The sequence below is a fragment of the Eutrema salsugineum genome, unplaced genomic scaffold (genome assembly GCF_000478725.1).
Source record: "Eutrema salsugineum unplaced genomic scaffold, Eutsalg1_0 scaffold_2, whole genome shotgun sequence".
Lineage (NCBI taxonomy): Eukaryota > Viridiplantae > Streptophyta > Magnoliopsida > Brassicales > Brassicaceae > Eutrema > Eutrema salsugineum.
Window position 1 is genome coordinate 6,133,874 of NW_006256829.1, and position 16,297 is coordinate 6,150,170.

The 16,297-nt window shown below is 37.2% G+C and overlaps 8 protein-coding genes and 2 non-coding genes across 10 annotated transcripts; 2 read left to right on the forward strand and 8 right to left on the reverse strand.

Annotated features, from left to right (window-relative positions):
- The first annotated feature begins 448 nt into the window (after nucleotides 1-448).
- On the forward strand, nucleotides 449-3,219 carry LOC18017348 (anthranilate phosphoribosyltransferase, chloroplastic). The gene is made up of 9 exons (XM_006400279.2): nucleotides 449-861; nucleotides 983-1,106; nucleotides 1,479-1,622; nucleotides 1,735-1,896; nucleotides 1,978-2,250; nucleotides 2,335-2,425; nucleotides 2,505-2,564; nucleotides 2,671-2,789; nucleotides 2,899-3,219. Exons 1-9 carry the CDS (start codon nucleotides 644-646, stop codon nucleotides 3,052-3,054), a joined length of 1,347 nt encoding a protein of 448 aa, XP_006400342.1. The 5' UTR covers nucleotides 449-643; the 3' UTR covers nucleotides 3,055-3,219.
- Nucleotides 3,220-3,388: 169 nt separating this feature from the next.
- On the reverse strand, nucleotides 3,389-5,161 carry LOC18017349 (B3 domain-containing protein At5g18000). Its single transcript, XM_006400280.2, has 4 exons — nucleotides 5,005-5,161; nucleotides 4,309-4,603; nucleotides 3,969-4,228; nucleotides 3,389-3,871 (listed from the first exon to the last, which is right to left on the reverse strand). The coding sequence occupies exons 1-4, from the start codon at nucleotides 5,101-5,103 to the stop codon at nucleotides 3,467-3,469; spliced, it is 1,059 nt and encodes a 352-aa protein (XP_006400343.1). The 5' UTR covers nucleotides 5,104-5,161; the 3' UTR covers nucleotides 3,389-3,466.
- A 1,532-nt stretch (nucleotides 5,162-6,693) lies between these two features.
- TRNAW-CCA lies at nucleotides 6,694-6,765 on the reverse strand. Its single transcript has one exon. It is a non-coding gene; the product is annotated as a tRNA-Trp (tRNA).
- Nucleotides 6,766-6,891: 126 nt separating this feature from the next.
- LOC18017350 (auxin-responsive protein SAUR21) lies at nucleotides 6,892-7,401 on the reverse strand. Its single transcript, XM_006400281.2, has one exon. It carries the CDS (start codon nucleotides 7,315-7,317, stop codon nucleotides 7,024-7,026), a length of 294 nt encoding a protein of 97 aa, XP_006400344.1. The 5' UTR covers nucleotides 7,318-7,401; the 3' UTR covers nucleotides 6,892-7,023.
- A 1,151-nt stretch (nucleotides 7,402-8,552) lies between these two features.
- On the reverse strand, nucleotides 8,553-8,940 carry LOC18017351 (auxin-responsive protein SAUR21). Its single transcript, XM_006400282.2, has one exon. The coding sequence runs from the start codon at nucleotides 8,872-8,874 to the stop codon at nucleotides 8,578-8,580; it is 297 nt and encodes a 98-aa protein (XP_006400345.1). The 5' UTR covers nucleotides 8,875-8,940; the 3' UTR covers nucleotides 8,553-8,577.
- Nucleotides 8,941-11,133: 2,193 nt separating this feature from the next.
- On the reverse strand, nucleotides 11,134-12,603 carry LOC18017352 (F-box protein At5g18160). The gene has a single exon (XM_006400283.2). The coding sequence runs from the start codon at nucleotides 12,529-12,531 to the stop codon at nucleotides 11,260-11,262; it is 1,272 nt and encodes a 423-aa protein (XP_006400346.2). The 5' UTR covers nucleotides 12,532-12,603; the 3' UTR covers nucleotides 11,134-11,259.
- Nucleotides 12,604-12,885: 282 nt separating this feature from the next.
- TRNAW-CCA lies at nucleotides 12,886-12,957 on the reverse strand. The gene has a single exon. It is a non-coding gene; the product is annotated as a tRNA-Trp (tRNA).
- A 130-nt stretch (nucleotides 12,958-13,087) lies between these two features.
- On the reverse strand, nucleotides 13,088-13,591 carry LOC18017353 (auxin-responsive protein SAUR21). The gene has a single exon (XM_006400284.2). The coding sequence runs from the start codon at nucleotides 13,496-13,498 to the stop codon at nucleotides 13,205-13,207; it is 294 nt and encodes a 97-aa protein (XP_006400347.1). The 5' UTR covers nucleotides 13,499-13,591; the 3' UTR covers nucleotides 13,088-13,204.
- A 679-nt stretch (nucleotides 13,592-14,270) lies between these two features.
- Nucleotides 14,271-14,832, forward strand: LOC18017354 (auxin-responsive protein SAUR21). Its single transcript, XM_006400285.2, has one exon. The coding sequence runs from the start codon at nucleotides 14,363-14,365 to the stop codon at nucleotides 14,654-14,656; it is 294 nt and encodes a 97-aa protein (XP_006400348.1). The 5' UTR covers nucleotides 14,271-14,362; the 3' UTR covers nucleotides 14,657-14,832.
- Nucleotides 14,833-15,518: 686 nt separating this feature from the next.
- Nucleotides 15,519-16,067, reverse strand: LOC18017355 (auxin-responsive protein SAUR21). The gene has a single exon (XM_006400286.2). It carries the CDS (start codon nucleotides 15,974-15,976, stop codon nucleotides 15,698-15,700), a length of 279 nt encoding a protein of 92 aa, XP_006400349.1. The 5' UTR covers nucleotides 15,977-16,067; the 3' UTR covers nucleotides 15,519-15,697.
- Between the last annotated feature and the right edge of the window lie 230 nt (nucleotides 16,068-16,297).

Here is a 16,297-nt window from a genome sequence, read left to right on the forward strand (position 1 = left end):
TAAGTATTTTACTTGTACTTTTATAAGTAACGGGACAAGCCAAATAACTTACAAGTAATAAAAATTTAAGTAAATACTTGAAATTGTAAATACTTAATATTAACAAGTCAAGTACAAGTACTAATATCTTGATACTTGAATTGGACAGATCAAGTATCAAGTATCCCAAAATGGGCAAGTACTCGTCCTATGTCCAGGCCTAATATTAAGTATTTTCTAATAGTAGAGTGGGGATATTTGACTTTCTCAGTAAACTAGTGACCTACTTTTTAGAGTGGATAAATGTGGGGAAACACAAAAATACTCGAGGAAAACGTTGTTGGTGGTGAGTCAGGAAAAGAAGTTATATCCACTGCGCAAGCTTACCAACCAAATATTTTTTTCTCCATCTTAATCAGCAATATTTAGTTCAAGTACTTTGTATCACAGTGCTTCCTTCTTATCATAATGTTTTTTTTGTTTGTTTCAGTTTTTGAAAAAAATCAGAGAAAATCAGAAAAAATTATTGGATATTCCAATAAATTGAATTTTTTGTTTTTTTAACATTTGGTCAAAGGGCGCTAGCTTTAGCTGTTAGAGGGACGATCCTTAATAGCTCTATCTCTCCATCGTTCGAATTTCTCTAGTCTGGGCTAGGCAAACGATGGTTATGGCGGCGACGACCTCCATTGTTTCCGGCATCAAGCTTTCAGGGATCGTGACTTCGTTCAACGCCTCAGATGATGGCTCGAGTTGCGGAAGAACCGAATTCACCGGAGTTAAAAAAATTCCGGCATTTAGTCGGCGACGATTTTCACCGATCGGTGCTGTGTCGCCAATTCGCGGGGATGCCCAATCTCCCTTTCCGTCTTCCAGTCGCAGGTAAGCCTCTATATGGGTTTAGGTGTCTGCATAAAGTAAAACACATCCCTTGAACTTGTTAGTGGTCATCGATTTGGATCTAGGAATCTGATTGTCGTTTCGTTCTCGTGAATTGCTGCAGCTCTTTCGCTTACCCTCGGAACCTCGTTTTGAGCGGTGGAATCAGTGGTTTCGGTGCTCCCAAAGCTCTGCCAAGTGCTTGTGAAAATGCCACCTCCCCTTCTTCCATTAAATCTTTCAACCAGGTAAGCCCTTTTTACTTTGAGGTTAAGTTTGTGATTTCTGTTCTTTTAAATCCCATGGTTTATGGGTCTTGATTTGTGATCATTTAGTTAAATATCTTTTTTCTTTTTGTTTTCTGAGTTGGATTGACTCATTTGCTTCTTTCTATGACTAAACATGATTGGTCATGTATCTTCTACAAATTTCATTTGTATGGTTGGACAAAGTTGATGGCTTTTATGGATTTTGAGTAAAAAATTGTTGTTAATTAATGGATTTAAAAGAGCTTTAGTTTTGGTTAGCTTCCCAATGTCTTTGGAGACATAGATTTAGATCATGATATTACTCAGTTCTCATAATGTGTTTGCTCTGTTCTATTATTATTTTTTTCTCAGTTGATTGAAGCTTTGATCGATCGGGTTGATCTATCTGAATCCGAGACTGAATCATCTCTCGAGTTTTTGCTGAACGAGGCAAACGAGGCGTTAATTAGTGCCTTTCTGGTTCTGCTGAGAGCTAAAGGAGAGACATACGAAGAAGTAAGTATAAACTAAATCAATCTAGGCGTATACAAACTTTTTACATAATCCTATATTTGAAATACTTCACTGAGTACACACATTTACCTTTCGATAATCCGGTGTTGAGTAGATTGTGGGGTTGGCTAGGGCAATGATGAATCGTGCGAGGAAAGTAGAAGGATTAGTCGATGCTGTGGACATAGTTGGAACTGGTGGTGATGGAGCAAACACAGTCAACATATCAACTGGGTCTTCAATTCTTGCTGCAGCTTGTGGTGCAAAAGTAGCAAAGGTAGTGAATGAGAAAATCCTTAAAAGAAGTCAGAAACTTAAAATGCGAAAATGTGCATTAAACAGTCGCCTGTTTTTGCAGCAAGGCAATCGTTCGAGTTCTTCTGCGTGTGGAAGTGCTGATGTATTAGAGGCACTAGGAGTGGTGATTGACTTGGGACCAGAGGGGATTAAGAGATGTGTTGAAGAATCAGGGATCGGTTTCATGATGTCACCAATGTACCATCCAGCTATGAAGATCGTTGGTCCTGTCCGAAAAAAGCTTAAAATAAAAACTGTTTTTAACATATTGGGACCGATGCTTAATCCTGCTAGCGTGTCTTATGCTGTCGTTGGTGTATACCACAAAAATCTGGTACACTTTCTTACCTTTGAACTAGTTGTTCATCAACAAAAGAAAAAAAGACATATACTTATCATTTGCTATGGTGATTTCTAGGTTCTTAAGATGGCAAAGGCACTGCAGCGGTTTGGTATGAAAAGAGCACTGGTTGTTCATTCATATGGCTTAGACGAAATGAGTCCGTTAGGTAAGATTATATCATCCCAAAACCGTTGACGTATACTATTATCCATTGATTACTAACCCTTATGGCTTAATGAAAATAGGAGGAGGGCTAGTTTATGATGTAACCCCGGCAAAAATCGAAGAATTCTCATTCGACCCATGTAAAGTTTTCTCTTTCAACTCTCTAGCTTTTCTATGCCCTCTCTAAAATGAAGTTTGCAGATGCAACTTGGTGAGTTAGTAAATGAAAGCTTCTTTTTTCGACAGTGGACTTTGGTATTCCTCGTTGTACAATTGAGGATTTGCGGGGTGGAGGTCCAGAGTACAATGCGGATGTGTTAAGACGTGTGCTTTCAGGGGAAAGTGGTTCAATAGCAGATTCATTGGTATGTTTTCTTTTGTATTATTCAACATACTCCTTTCTCTCTGAAAACATTCCCATTCTTATTGAATTTCTGCAATTTGTTCATCTTTTTTCTCAAAAAATTGTTGCAGATCCTAAACGCAGCTGCTGCTCTATTGGTTAGCAACCGAGTTCAAACGCTAGCTGAAGGAGTAACCTTGGCCCGTGAAGTACAATCGTCTGGCAAAGCTATTAAGACGCTTGATTCATGGATTCACATCTCTAACTCAGCTCATAAATCTCAGTGATTGACGATGGAGGAAGCTTATACATTTGTAACTTTATTTTCTTTCGTTGTCAATCTAGAAACAGAAGAGACCAGAGAGAAAGATAGAGATACCTCATTCTCCATGTACACATTACAACAATCATCACCTTCAATAAAACAAATAATATCTGTTTTACATTTTGATCAATGGAGGAGATGAAAAACCCAACTGTTTCAGAAAACCTAAGGAAAACTCTAGCTAATGTCTCAGGACCAAATTTCATTTCTGTTGTTAACTCAAACTGAGATCAGATTCATCCATTAATACCAAACCACACTTTAACAGTAAATTGAAATAAGACAATTATGAAACTAGTCCTAACATTAGACCACAAAACATATTGTCGCTCCAAACACAAGTCCTCACTAGTTCTCCAACTAAACCTCACATTTCACACATCATCATCATCATCATCATCATCATCATCATCATCATCATCATCATCATCATCGTCATCATCGTCAGCATCATCATCATCATCGTCAGCATCATCATCATCATCGTCAGCATCATCATCATCATCATCGTCAGCATCATCATCATCATCGTCAGCATCATCATCACCATCTCTGGAGACTTTGAGAAGCATTTCGGTCGGTTTAATGAGCTTGAACGTGCAGACATCCCCAACCACTAAACCTAAGTCTTTGGCTAAACGAGACCATCCAGCAGAGAATCTTGACTGTACACCAGTGACCAAATACAAAACCTCCCATGAATTCTCCCCTTCCGGATGAATCTTGAACAATTTTGTCTTCTTTGGCATATGCATATCCACAAAATTCTTCGGGATTGCCTTAATCAAAAAAAAAATTATATGAATTATTACATTTATGCATATATAAAAGACAAAAATTGACGAGTTGCTGATCTTTTCTTCCTTATGTTCTTACAAAGTACAGGAGGTGTGATTTCTTTATTGTGAGATTGAATTCTGGAACAAGTGACGAGGTCCCAGCTGCTGAATCCACCTTCTTCTTCTTGGGTTTTCCGGTTTTCTCGGCTTTCTTCTTTCCCAAGTTAAGCTCCCGTTTCTTCTTCAATCTGCTTCCTGCAGATTCAGCTTTGTTGAGACCCGGATAACTCGATTCAGAGGAAGACTCTATGATCTCTTCCGTCTTCACTTCCTTCCTCTGTTCTCTCTTGTTCAGACCTGTTATCATCCAAAATCAACCACAATAGTAAAAACTGTCTTTTTCTTCTTCCATAAGCATCACAATCAGCAACACGTACCGGAACTAGAAGCAATGGTTGCAGATTCCCTTGGTCTAAGCATCTCCGTACCATCTGGCTCGTAGATGTTTACGTTAAAGCACATATTTGCCTCGTGAGTGAAGGTAAGATACTCGTTTTCGCCCAAAGCGTTGTCACTCACAAACCGGTTCCATCCACGATCTTCCATGTAGTGAAAACTTGGGTTCTTGGAGATTTTGACTGGCCATGAGCTTCCCCATGGCAGTTTTAATACCATCTTAAACGACGAGGAGTTGTCAGAGATGCTTCTTATGAATTGATGAGGAATCATTCTCTTTTGAGGGACAACAAAATCAAGAGATATTAAAAGAGTGTCATCAAGAAATGATAAAAATGAAGATACATTACTTCAATTTTGAGTGTAAATTACAGTAAATCAAGTTTACATCCATTAAGCACTTGTACGCAAAGTTTCAACTTTTTCACTTGCAAATTAGTTCTGGTACTATCATTTCACACACATACCTAACAAGAAATCGGAAAGAACAAAAAAACAGCTCACCAAGAACAAAGAGATCTAAATTCATGAGACCACCAGAGGAAAACTGAAGAGAAAAGCGCTAAATTTGCTTTAGGGATACATTGAGAACACGGACGAACCAAAAGATTCGATCTTTCAAACAAAAAATTCACAAGGAAATCGGTGATGAGGTATGGGAAAATTAAGAGAATTACCATAATTTCAGAAGATAAATCTTCCTTTCGAAGAATCTTGAAGAAGCCAGGATTGTCTCCTTCTTGCATAATCTGACCAAAACCACTGTTTTTCACCATCTCTCTCCTTCTTTGTTCCTTTCACTCTTAATCCCCTTCCTCTAAGTCTCTTTCACTAATTCCCTACTCCTCCTATTTTTCTCGCACTCACTCGCTACTCTTTTTTTTTCTCCATCTCTCTCTCTGATGATGAGCAAAGTGTGGGAAAGAGAGAGCTCTGTCATTTTTTATTCTTTCTAAAAACAACCTAAGGTAGCTCCGAAAATTCATAGTGTTTTCTTTTACAACATTGATTTCACATGGGTTAGTTAGGGAAGATTCATGTATTATCAAACTAATTATTTTCGTAATAATAATATACGGAAACGGGAGTGAGCTTGAGACTTCACAGACACGCAAAAAGCAGAGCAAATTTCTTGTTTTAGTAACTCAGTTCTGAAAAAGACAGCGACTTATTACAAATAGGCTTCCACTAAACGTGACCCCACACTGTAATTTTTTGTATTATTTTATATTGGCTTATTTTTCTGCTATATTTATTTGTTCGTTCGATGTTTATGAAATCCTATTTTGATTATACAAAGCCGTGTCCGTTTTTATCCCTTCATAATTGTAGGTATTAATCGATAGCTCTCTCAAATGTTGGCAAAACCCTTCTATTGTTGGAATTTTGGTTTAATGATAGAGGGTGCTTCCATTGAAAGACGGTGATTGAAAATTTGGTCGGACCAACCTTTTGTTCATACCCATTCTTTTGGTCTCTAATTGAGTCATTTTTTTCATCCTCCTTCTCTTTCTTCCTTGGGTGATTCAGTGACGTTTAATTTTGGTATCCTCCACTCTTGCGGTGTTTTTTTCCAGAATCGGTGCCGGTCTAACCCCTCCCCATGATTTCTTAGATATACCTCTATTTGTCATCATATTGGGGAGCTGATCGGTTTCTCAGCTTTGGAATTGGTTTTTTGGGTGTGCCATTGGTGACTCCAATTTGACGTGGATTTCATGGATCCTTTTTAGGATTGGTATAAAGTCCATCGTTTATGGTTAAGCTGAGCTGAGTTGAGTTTTTTTTTCTGGAAAATATCACTTTCGTCAAAAAATCTATTTATGCAATTCCCTTTTGATGGTGATTCCGTGATTGTTGTCATTCATATGATTTTGTTTGATTTCAGTTTATGGTAGTGTGATATTTGATTTATTTAAAGTGTCTCATCATTTGCCGTAATTAGAGAAACCAGACAAAACAAAAATTTTTTAAAAAAATAATTGTACAGGTGGCTGCTGAGGTGGCTGCTGAGGTGGCAACACCAGAAGAGAGAAAAGCTATCTTTATATATATAGATTCATTTTACAAATATATTAATATGTTTTCTATGAACTTATATTTAAGTTTCAAGTGCTAACACATAATTTGGAATGAAAACATATCCTCAAAGGCATAGCTCAGATCTTAGATTGCCTCTCGGACGCACTGAGAGCTGCCATCAGGAAGAATTGTGAATTGGTTAAGATGGGTCAGAATAAAAGAAACCGTACCGGACCTGACGTTCTCAATTGAGAAAAATAATTATCAAACCGGGCGCAATGCAGCAAATAGGCAAAGATGCAACAAATATCAGCAAAAAGATATCCGGATAAAGTTCGGGATTTTGAACCCGACGTGAATCGAACACGCAACCTTCTAATCTGGAGTCAGACGCGCTACCATTGCGCCACGGATCCGGATGCTAACACACGCAGTTACACTTATATAGCCATTAGTCATTTGTAATTAGGCTCTTCAATCAAATGTTGTGATATTTCGTTTGCAAAGATCGTTCCAAATTGTATTTGACATGATCGTGTTGATTGCATGAAAACGGAAATATATATATTCTAACCTTTTCGAATAACTCTTTCAACAAGAAAGAGTAAAAATTCATCTATTTACAATGACTAAGTCTAAAACTCTAATTCAAAGAACAAAATGTTGGCTCATCATCATTGCAGCTGAGAAGTCACGGTGATGAAGGTATCTTCGGGACAGGGGATCGTTAATCCACCCATCGGATGATCGAACCCAAACTCTTCCTCGGATTTACTGAGAAGAGCTTGAAACGAAGGCTGGCTCAAGTATGAGATTGGCACAATATATCTCTTCTTCTGGCTTTCTCCTACATACACCGCAAGAAACCCTTTAGGTGCCGCCGAGGCTGCTCTCTTGCTCGTAGAAGCTGCTGCGATGGAGAGGCCAAGAATCTTCCTTGCTCCCAATAGACTTCTTGCCAAAGCCATTTCTACTTCTTTTGTATGAAAGTTTGAATTCTTTTAAAGCTTCTGAAGATGTATGAAAAGATGCAAGTTATTGGATTGCTTGCTGTTGGTTGATGATAGAATGAATGGGTTATGTGTATTATATATAGAAAGATCAATGAATGAGCTCAACCCTCTCTGAATAATCTTTGAAACTTGTGGTCTTTGTGAAGCGTGGGACAGACTAGAACAGAGTATCACATGGTTCTGTCTTTCGCATCTGGAAAAAAAATGCATTAATGCAATTTGTCTACTTGGATAATCACCATATTCAATTCACAAGGGCTTGTTTTCTCAATGTTTCTGAGATAAGACGTGCCCGATATTATTAATTGCATTGTTTCTTAGAATCTGTGATGGTTTAGTGGTTCGTTGTCCTATTCTCTAATCTCTGTGGTCGAAATGGGTTTAATAAGAACTTAAAGTGGGGACTTGTTGTTCTTCAACAACAGAACAGAACAAGAAGTCTCTGGCACTGGTCATAGTTTTCTTTTTTCACACATGATAGTTCTAAGTAAAAAACATAAATCAAGTCTCTCTCTCTCTCTCTCTCTCTCTCTCTCTCTCTCTCTCTCTCTCTCTCTCTCTCTCTCTCTCTCTCTCTCCCTCTCCACTATTTCAGGAGAACAAGAAATTTTCAGTCTTTGAGCTTTTCTTGATAGGGAAAAACAGAGTAAAGAAGATACATTTGATCAAATCATTGATGTCACATTGATTTTGTTTCGCTCACTGTTATGTGAGTTGTAATATAGTAAGACATGTTTTAAGGACTAAATATTGAGGATTAATTCGCTCCCTTACCTTGCCGATTTAGACAGATTTTAACTTTAGGTTTAGAGTTTCAATGAGAAGACTAATGGAGAAGCTCTTAGGATTATGAAACAGATATATATAAAAAATGGTGACCGTACATCAAATCCTATATTTGTTGCCGCCAATTTAACGGTAATATTATTGATGAGATAACTTTCTGCCAATGTGATCACATAAAAAATAAGAAAGAATAGTAATGCGATCCTTTTACTTTTCATCTTTTTGCAATGCTCAGTTTAACTTAATGTCATCTCATCTTTGTTATGGGAAAGAATTCAATGGATGGGAATTTGGTTAAATTGTGATAGAACTTTCAAAAATTTTAGAACAACACTTTCAAGAAGAAAGAGAACAAAAAAAAAACAATTCTCCTCTATTTACAAGGAACAAGTCTATCTCTAACTCAAAGAACAATATGTTGGATAATCATCATTGGAGCCCAGACGTCACATTGATGAAGGTATCTTCAGGACAAGGGATCGTTAAGCCACCCATTGGATGATGGAACCCAAACTCTTCTTCAGATTTTCTGAGAAGAGCTTGAAACGAAGGCTGGCTCAAGTATGAGACTGGCACCACATATCTCTTCTTCTGGCTCTCTCCTACGTACACCGCAAGAAACCCTTTTGGTACCGTAGAGGCTGCCCTTTTGCCTGTTGCGGCTGCTTCTGTTACAGAGCGTCCAAGAATCTTCTTTGCACCCAATAGACTTCTTACTAAAGCCATTTATAGTTCGTTTGTCTGAATTTTTTTTAACTTTGAAGCTTTTAAAGAGATGTATGAAAAGATGCAAGTTATTAAATTGCTTGTTGTTGGTTGCTGATAGAAAGAATGGGTTATGTGTTTATATAGAAAGATCAATGGATATAATGAGTTGCAATCTCTCCAAATAATCTTTGAAACTTGTGGTTTTTGAAGCGTGGGACAGACTAGAACAGAGTTGCACATGGTTCTGTCTTGACCATTTGGAAAAAGTTTAGTTTAATGCAATTTGTCTTGATGATATGAGTGTGGGGAAATAAACTAAAGAAAAAAGAAATCCATACGCAATTCACGAGGGCTTGTTTTCTCAATGTTTTGTTAGATAAGACATGTTTTTTGTCAATAATAAAGACAAGCAAGTTTCTGTTCTTCATGTTCTGTGATGATCCTAGCTATGCCCTCACCTCTGTGGTCTAAATGGATTTAATAAGAACTTAGAGTGGGAACCTGAAGTTTCTCAACAACAGAACAACAAGTCTATGTTTTGTAATGAACTTCTTGTGGGTTTTATGTCCTATATATATTCTCAAAACTGAATGGCAGAAGAAATAAAGATCACAAGAAGAAAAGAAAAACAGACACAAGAGATTCATATAGAATTAAAAGTGTCATTGACAGGGGAAACAGAAACAAAGGAGATTGAGAGCAATGAACGATGAATAGACGTGGACGGATTTTACGTACAAAGAAGACACGAGACTCTCGACGTGATTTGGGAAAATACTCAGATCGTGTATCTTGTGTTTACCAAGTCCATAACGGAGTCTAAAATCATCACCCACAATTCCTTCAAACAAGAGGTTTCTCTGATACTATTTCTCCTCGGATCAAAATATAGAATATAAAACGATTCAGACAAACTGGATGGTGCAAAGACAAGCTCACCAGCATCAGTAATACCACGGAAACGTAGAAAATCCCTCCCTTTCATTTGATCTCTCTCACAAGGTACAAGAAAGCGTTGATGCATCCAGAGGATCCCCTTTGTATTTTCATACTAAAATTAAAATACGTATCTTTCACCGCTTTATGCTAAATTATTTTATTGAAACATATTTTTTGTTTTCTGGCCGAAAACATTATATGCAAATAAAATTTAGGGACCTTAAAATATCATATTTATACAAAAATTAAGAAATTAGTCTATATATACTTTGAAAAACATTAGTCTATTGTTCTGTGGGTTGCGTACATTGCAAGAAACCCATATGGTATCCTCCGAGGCTGAGCTCCGCTAGTTCTGGCCGCGGCTGCTATAGAGTATAAAGTGTCTAACAATCCTCTTTAATTGCAACTAGTAGAGTTCGGATCAAAGCCATTTCTTTATCTGGTCTGAATTTTTTTAGTTTTCTTAGCTAAAATTCACAATGTTTTGTCTTCCAAGATAAAAATGAATGTGAAACTAAAATACAAACAATGAAAGCTAACGAGCCTGAAGGTTCATAAAATCAAAAATCTAACGAGCCTTCAAATGTTTTTTCATTGTATTCATTATATTCAACGGTGGTCTTATTTAAACACCAGAGCCAAAGCCAATGGAACAAACTAAAGCTAGCATTCTCTCATCATGAGGTACCAAAAATAAAAACAGTGATCATTGTATTCAAACTAAGAAATAATCAAATTATCAAAACCCCGCTCATGGGAACACATACATAAGAGAATCATAAAGTTGCATAAATTAGGTGTCGTTCTAATTAGGAAAAAAAAAAGAAAGAAAATTTGTAGAAGCGCATCTCTTTATCAAGTCACAAGACTGTTGATCTGACTGGGGAAAATATCAATCTCGCGTATAATAATATGGTCTTCAAGTCTTAATTCTTTTATGAATTGTGTCGTTTTTGTTCTTTTGTTCTGATTTTTTTTCAATGAATTTCCTGTTTTTATTCTTTTACTCCACCAAATACCTCTTGCAATGACCAAACATATAAGAAAGTCTAAAATGGTTAATGCACACTACCAAAATCGAACAAGCATCTTCTGGAGTGGAGTTACAGATCCAGCTGAAAAAAAAAAATCACTCTTTTATGCGTTAACATGATGGTGTCCACTGCAGACAAAACAGCATTCAGTACTTATAACCTCTGTGAACAACTCTTTAAAAGAAGAAAGTGCCAAAAATAAAATCATCTCATTACAAAGGAATTAGGCTCACATGACAAAATGCTAGAAACAGTGCGGACTCTGTTTTGACAGACTTGCCCAATAGTCTGCTGTTATACATTGTTATATAAAATGTTGGGATAGATCCAAATTAAAGAATGATAACAAATCATGACAACGAAAACCCTAAATACATCAAACCTAATCTTGAGAAATCACATTAATGGTGGTGAAGAGCGCTCTTAGTTACAAGGAAAAGAGGCTCTCAATGTGATCCGGGAAAACATTTAAATCATGGAAAGGACGGAATCCAAGTCCTTTAAGTCGTCTAAATTCATCACAAGCAACTCCTTCAAACTTAGTTTCTCTTACGCTCTGTTTCTTTGGATCAAAATACACAACATGGAACGAATCATAAAAACTACTCGGCGTATAAATAAGCTCACCGGCATCGGTAACACCTTTGAAATCGAACCAAATCCATTCTTGGTGAGACGACTGAGGGAAAACAAAGCGTTTATACGACCATTTCTTGTTCTCTGCATCCTCCAAAACCCATATTTTAACATCATCAGGCATGGAACTAACTAAACCTAACCTTCCCTCATAAGTTACCATCAAAACGTTACTGTGATCATCCATCGGAAATTCAATCAAATTGAACTTTTCTAATCTGAGATCAAAGCTCATTATGGCCTCCTTCATAGTCAAACCAGATTTAGCTATATAGTAGAGAACCCCGTTAACGCATCGCGCCTTGTTACCTGAAGTAGGGGTACAACAATGCATAGGACTGGCTTTGATCTTCCTCCATGATTCTTGAGCTCCCAAAGTAAGAACTCGAATCTCTGTTTCTGGAAGAAAAATCAGAACTTTGTATTTACACTCGACCGGGTCATATCCCAAAAAGCCTCTTAGGTAGCTCAAGCTGCTTTCAGGTTTAGGTAAAGTGAAGAAGCGTCTTATGGTTGGGTTCCAAATCTCGAGATTTGTAGGAGTCTCGAAGCAGATCAAGCCGTGGACGGAATCAGAACAGGACAAGTGACGATCTTCAGGGTTTATCGATTCTTCGTAACGCTCCACTTGCGAATAAGGATCATCATCGACGGGGTTTTGGTGTTGAGGAAACGAGAAGACGAATCGCGTCTCGCCTTTTTGGAAAATCATCAAAAGACACGGACTTGATGATGACAGAGCAGGGAACGGTTTGATAAAATCTGGATTTGTGGTGATTGAAGACCAGAGCTTAGAGACGGCGCGAGATCTCACAATTGATTTCGCAGGAAGTCTTGAGAGAATCTCCCACGCTAGATCAGGAGGAAAAGAGCCTGAGAATCTTCTCTCGGAGACTTGATTTTGATCATCATTTGATGAGGACGTTCTCGACTGTTTAGAGCTCCGTTGTGTGTGCTTTGGGTAGAGTCCGTACGGACCGTACCACTGCATGAGGAGGCGTAACGTTGGAGACTGTGATGATGTTTTGTGGATCTCTTCCATTTTCTCTTCCTCTGAATCCATGGCGGATCGCCACACGATTATACCTTTCTCTTCAAGCCCTAATTTTTTTCTTCCGAATACTACCACGATTTATTTCCTTTTGCTTAATTTTGTTTTACTAAAACTTTGTAGGATTAAAAATGCGTGTATAAAAATCTGTATTTTGTAAATAGGATAAGAATTACCGATTATGTGTCGTGTTGTTAGTAGTGTTTGGTGGGGACCGGAAAGTTTGAGGTTCAGACCGGTACTCAGACTTTCGATTACGATAAGTTAAATTACCGAACCATGGTACTAACTAAACCGCAGGAAAAGCGAAGGGGAAATCTTAGAATACCAAAAGACAAAAAGATTTCCGGATGAAGTTCGGGATTTTGAACCCGACGTGAATCGAACACGCAACCTTCTGATCTGGAGTCAGACGCGCTACCATTGCGCCACGGATCCGGATGATAAGCATATACATATAGGAGTGATTAACCGTCAGTTATTTATAATTAAAGACTGTGGTACGTAATTCGTCTTCGAAGATCGTTCCAGAATGTATTTGACATGATCGTGTCGATTGCATGAAAAACGAAGTTCAATTCTTAACCTTTTCGAAAAACTCTTTCAAGAAGAAAGAGTAAAAATTCATCTATTTACAATGAATAAATCTATCTCTAATTCGAAGAAGAAAATGTTGGGAAAATCATCATTGAAGCCGAGAAGTCACATTGATGAAAGTATCTTCAGGACAAAGGATCGTTAAGCAACCCATTGGATATTGGAAGCCAAACTCTTCCTCGGATTTACTGAGCAGAGCTTGAAATGAAGGCTGGCTCAAGTATGAGACTGGCACTACATATCTCTTCTTCTGGCTCTCTCCTACGTACACTGCAAGAAACCCTTTTGGCACCGCAGAGGCTGATCTTTTGTTCGTAGAAGCTGCTGCCACGGAGAGGCCAAGAATCTTCTTCGCACCCAATAGACTTCTCACCAAAGCCATTTCTATATTTTTTTTTCTTCTGAAAGTTTGAATTCTTTTGAAGCTCTGAAGATGTATGAAAAGATTAAAGTTGTTGAATATATTGCTTGTTTGTTGTTTGATTCTAGAAAGAATAGGTTATGTGTATTATATATAGATCAATTTATGAGTTGAAACCTCTCTGAAACTTCCTTGAAACTTGTGGTCTAAAAGTGTGGGACAGACTAGAACCTATCACATGGTTCAGTCTTTTATCTGGAAAAGATGCATTAATGCAATTTGTCTACTTATTATATAAACACCATATTCAATTCACAAGAGCTTGTTTTCTCAATGTTTCTGAGATATCATCAAAGAACAACTTGAACCAGTGACAGAGACTTGTTCTGTTGTTGAGAAACTTCAGGTCCCTACTTTAAGTTCTTATTAACTCCATTTAGGCCACAGAGATGAGGGAATAGGATCATCACAGAACATGAAGAACAGAAACTTGCTTGTCTTTATTATTGACAAAAGCACGTCTTATCTAAAAAAACATTGAGAAAACAAGCCCTTGTGAATTTTACTTTTGTTTTTAGTTTATTGTCCTACACTCAATTAATTATCTCATAAAGACAAATTGCATTAAACTATAACTTTATCAGTTGGTAAAGACAGAACCATGTGACTCTCTGTCCTAGTCTGTCCCACACTTCAAGACCACAAGTTTCAGAGAGTTTTCAGAGAAGTTTCAGCTCATCCATTGATCTTTCTATATATATACATAGCATGACCCATTCTTTCTATCATCAACCAAAAAACAAGCAATATTCAAATAACTTGAAATTTGTCATACATTTTCAGAAGTTTCAAAAGAATTCAAACTTTCAGACAAAAGAACTAGAAATGACTTTGTTGAGAACTCTATTCGGTGCAAAGAAGATTCTTGGCCGCTCTGTCGCAGCTGCTTCTACGAGTCAAAGAGCAGCCTTGTCGGCACCAAAAGGGTTTCTTGCGGTGTACGTAGGAGAGGGGCAGAAGAAGAGATACGTGGTGCCAGTCTCATACTTGAGCCAGCCTTCGTTTCAAGCTCTTCTCAGCAAATCTGAAGAAGAGTTTGGGTTCCATCATCCAATGGGTGGCTTAACGATCCCTTGTCCTGAAGATACCTTCATCACTGTGACGTCTCAGCTCCAATGATGAATATCCAAAATATACTTCTTCGAGTTAGAGATAGACTTGTTCCTTGTAAATAGAGGAGATTGTTTTTCCTCTTTCTTCTTGAAAGAGTTGTTCTACAAGTTTTGAAAGTGGATACCATTTTTATGTTATAGACAAAATAATGATTCATGTTAAATTAATACATGTTGGCTCGATCATTGGACAAGAAAGGGCAACACCAATTGAAGCACTATTTTTTTTTTTTGGCTCAACAACTCATTCATTCATATCCAAAAGGTTTCTTACAAATCACTATTTAATTATACTTCAGTTGTTTTCAAATAAAACTAAATGAGAGTACTTATCATCCATTGAAATCTTTCATCTAACAAAGAAAGAGATGACGTTAAGTTAAACTGAGCAATGCAAAGAGATGAAAAGTAAACGGATCGCATTAATATTCTCCATTCTTTTTATCAACCAGAAAAAATATTACTTTAGGTTATTAGCTTTCAGTTTTAGAGTTTTTATATATTAATTATATTCTTTTAACACTTATGTTCAATCTGCTAGAAAGTCGAAGTACAAGAATCATAGAGAAATTAATCAAGTTCTCCGAATCTCTGCCTTAGCTATCAAGACTTATGTATAAGTATAACCCATATGAAATGTTGTCTCATATTTCTTGTTCTGTTTCTTGAGTTTTGCTCTGTAACTCTCTAACCGTTTCCTCTGTCTCTCTTTAACCGTGGCTCAGTTTTTGTTTTTAATCAGTTAGATCCTATGCATTTTCTTTACTCTGTTTTTTTTTTCCTTTATCTAGCAAACCTCAAAGATCGAAATATTGATTTTGCTCTTGAAATGGTGAAGTGAAAGACACTTGTAAATTATTTACTTGGAACAAAATTTCCATTGACACCATCAATTCTTACACAACAAAAAAAGACATTCACAATGAGTTTTGTAACTCTTGAACAACTCTTTTCTCACAAAGAAAGAGGAAAAAGGTTGGACTATTACGTTTGAATAATTCTATCTCTAACTTGGGCTAACTAATATTAAATGTCTCTTCTTTTTAGATCATCTTCCCTTTAGCCCAGAAGTCACATTGATGAAGGTATCTTCAGGACAAGGGATCGTTAAGCCACCCATCGGATGATCAAACCCAAACACTTCTTCGGATTTACTGAGCAGAGCTTGAAACGAAGGCTGGCTCAAATATGAGACAGGAACTATATATCTCTTCTTCTGGACCTGGTCCTCGCCAACATACACCGCAAGAAACCCTTTTGGTGTTGTACCCGATATAGAACGGCTAAGAATCTTCTTTGCACCCAAGAGACTTCTCACTAAAGCCATTTTAGTCTTTAAAATTTTTGAAACTGAAGATGGGATTGAGGATAACAAGTTAAGTGCTCAGAATCAAGCTTTGGATTGCTTTACTACTTGGTGATGTGAAGAGTTGGTTCTGTTTCTGGATGTATAAATAGATCAATAAAGGAGTTAAAACCACCCTGTTAGCAATGAAACTGTGGTCCACTAGCGTGGGACATATAGGATGAGAGCTTCACATGGTTTTGTTTTCCAGCTACGATATATGACAAGCAATGAAAGGTAATCAACATTATATGCACTTCACAAGGGTTTGTTTCCTCAGTGTCTTTATAGTTAAAGAGGAAA

Bases quoted from the DNA above. Each gene is read 5' to 3' on its own strand.
- LOC18017348 (XM_006400279.2), top strand. From the start codon at position 644: ATGGTTATGGCGGCGACGACCTCCATTGTTTCCGGCATCAAGCTTTCA. The intron at 1,107-1,478 runs GTAAGCCCTTTT...TTTTTTTCTCAG, and splicing joins CCATTAAATCTTTCAACCAG to TTGATTGAAGCTTTGATCGA. The intron at 1,623-1,734 runs GTAAGTATAAAC...GGTGTTGAGTAG, and splicing joins AAGGAGAGACATACGAAGAA to ATTGTGGGGTTGGCTAGGGC.
- LOC18017349 (XM_006400280.2), bottom strand. From the start codon at position 5,103: ATGGTGAAAAACAGTGGTTTTGGTCAGATTATGCAAGAAGGAGACAAT. The intron at 4,604-5,004 runs GTAATTCTCTTA...GTCCCTCAAAAG, and splicing joins ATTTATCTTCTGAAATTATG to AGAATGATTCCTCATCAATT. The intron at 3,872-3,968 runs GTAAGAACATAA...TTTTTGATTAAG, and splicing joins AATCACACCTCCTGTACTTT to GCAATCCCGAAGAATTTTGT.
- LOC18017350 (XM_006400281.2), bottom strand. From the start codon at position 7,317: ATGGCTTTGGCAAGAAGTCTATTGGGAGCAAGGAAGATTCTTGGCCTC.
- LOC18017351 (XM_006400282.2), bottom strand. From the start codon at position 8,874: ATGGCTTTAGTAAGAAGTCTATTGGGTGCAAAGAAGATTCTTGGACGC.
- LOC18017352 (XM_006400283.2), bottom strand. From the start codon at position 12,531: ATGGATTCAGAGGAAGAGAAAATGGAAGAGATCCACAAAACATCATCA.
- LOC18017353 (XM_006400284.2), bottom strand. From the start codon at position 13,498: ATGGCTTTGGTGAGAAGTCTATTGGGTGCGAAGAAGATTCTTGGCCTC.
- LOC18017354 (XM_006400285.2), top strand. From the start codon at position 14,363: ATGACTTTGTTGAGAACTCTATTCGGTGCAAAGAAGATTCTTGGCCGC.
- LOC18017355 (XM_006400286.2), bottom strand. From the start codon at position 15,976: ATGGCTTTAGTGAGAAGTCTCTTGGGTGCAAAGAAGATTCTTAGCCGT.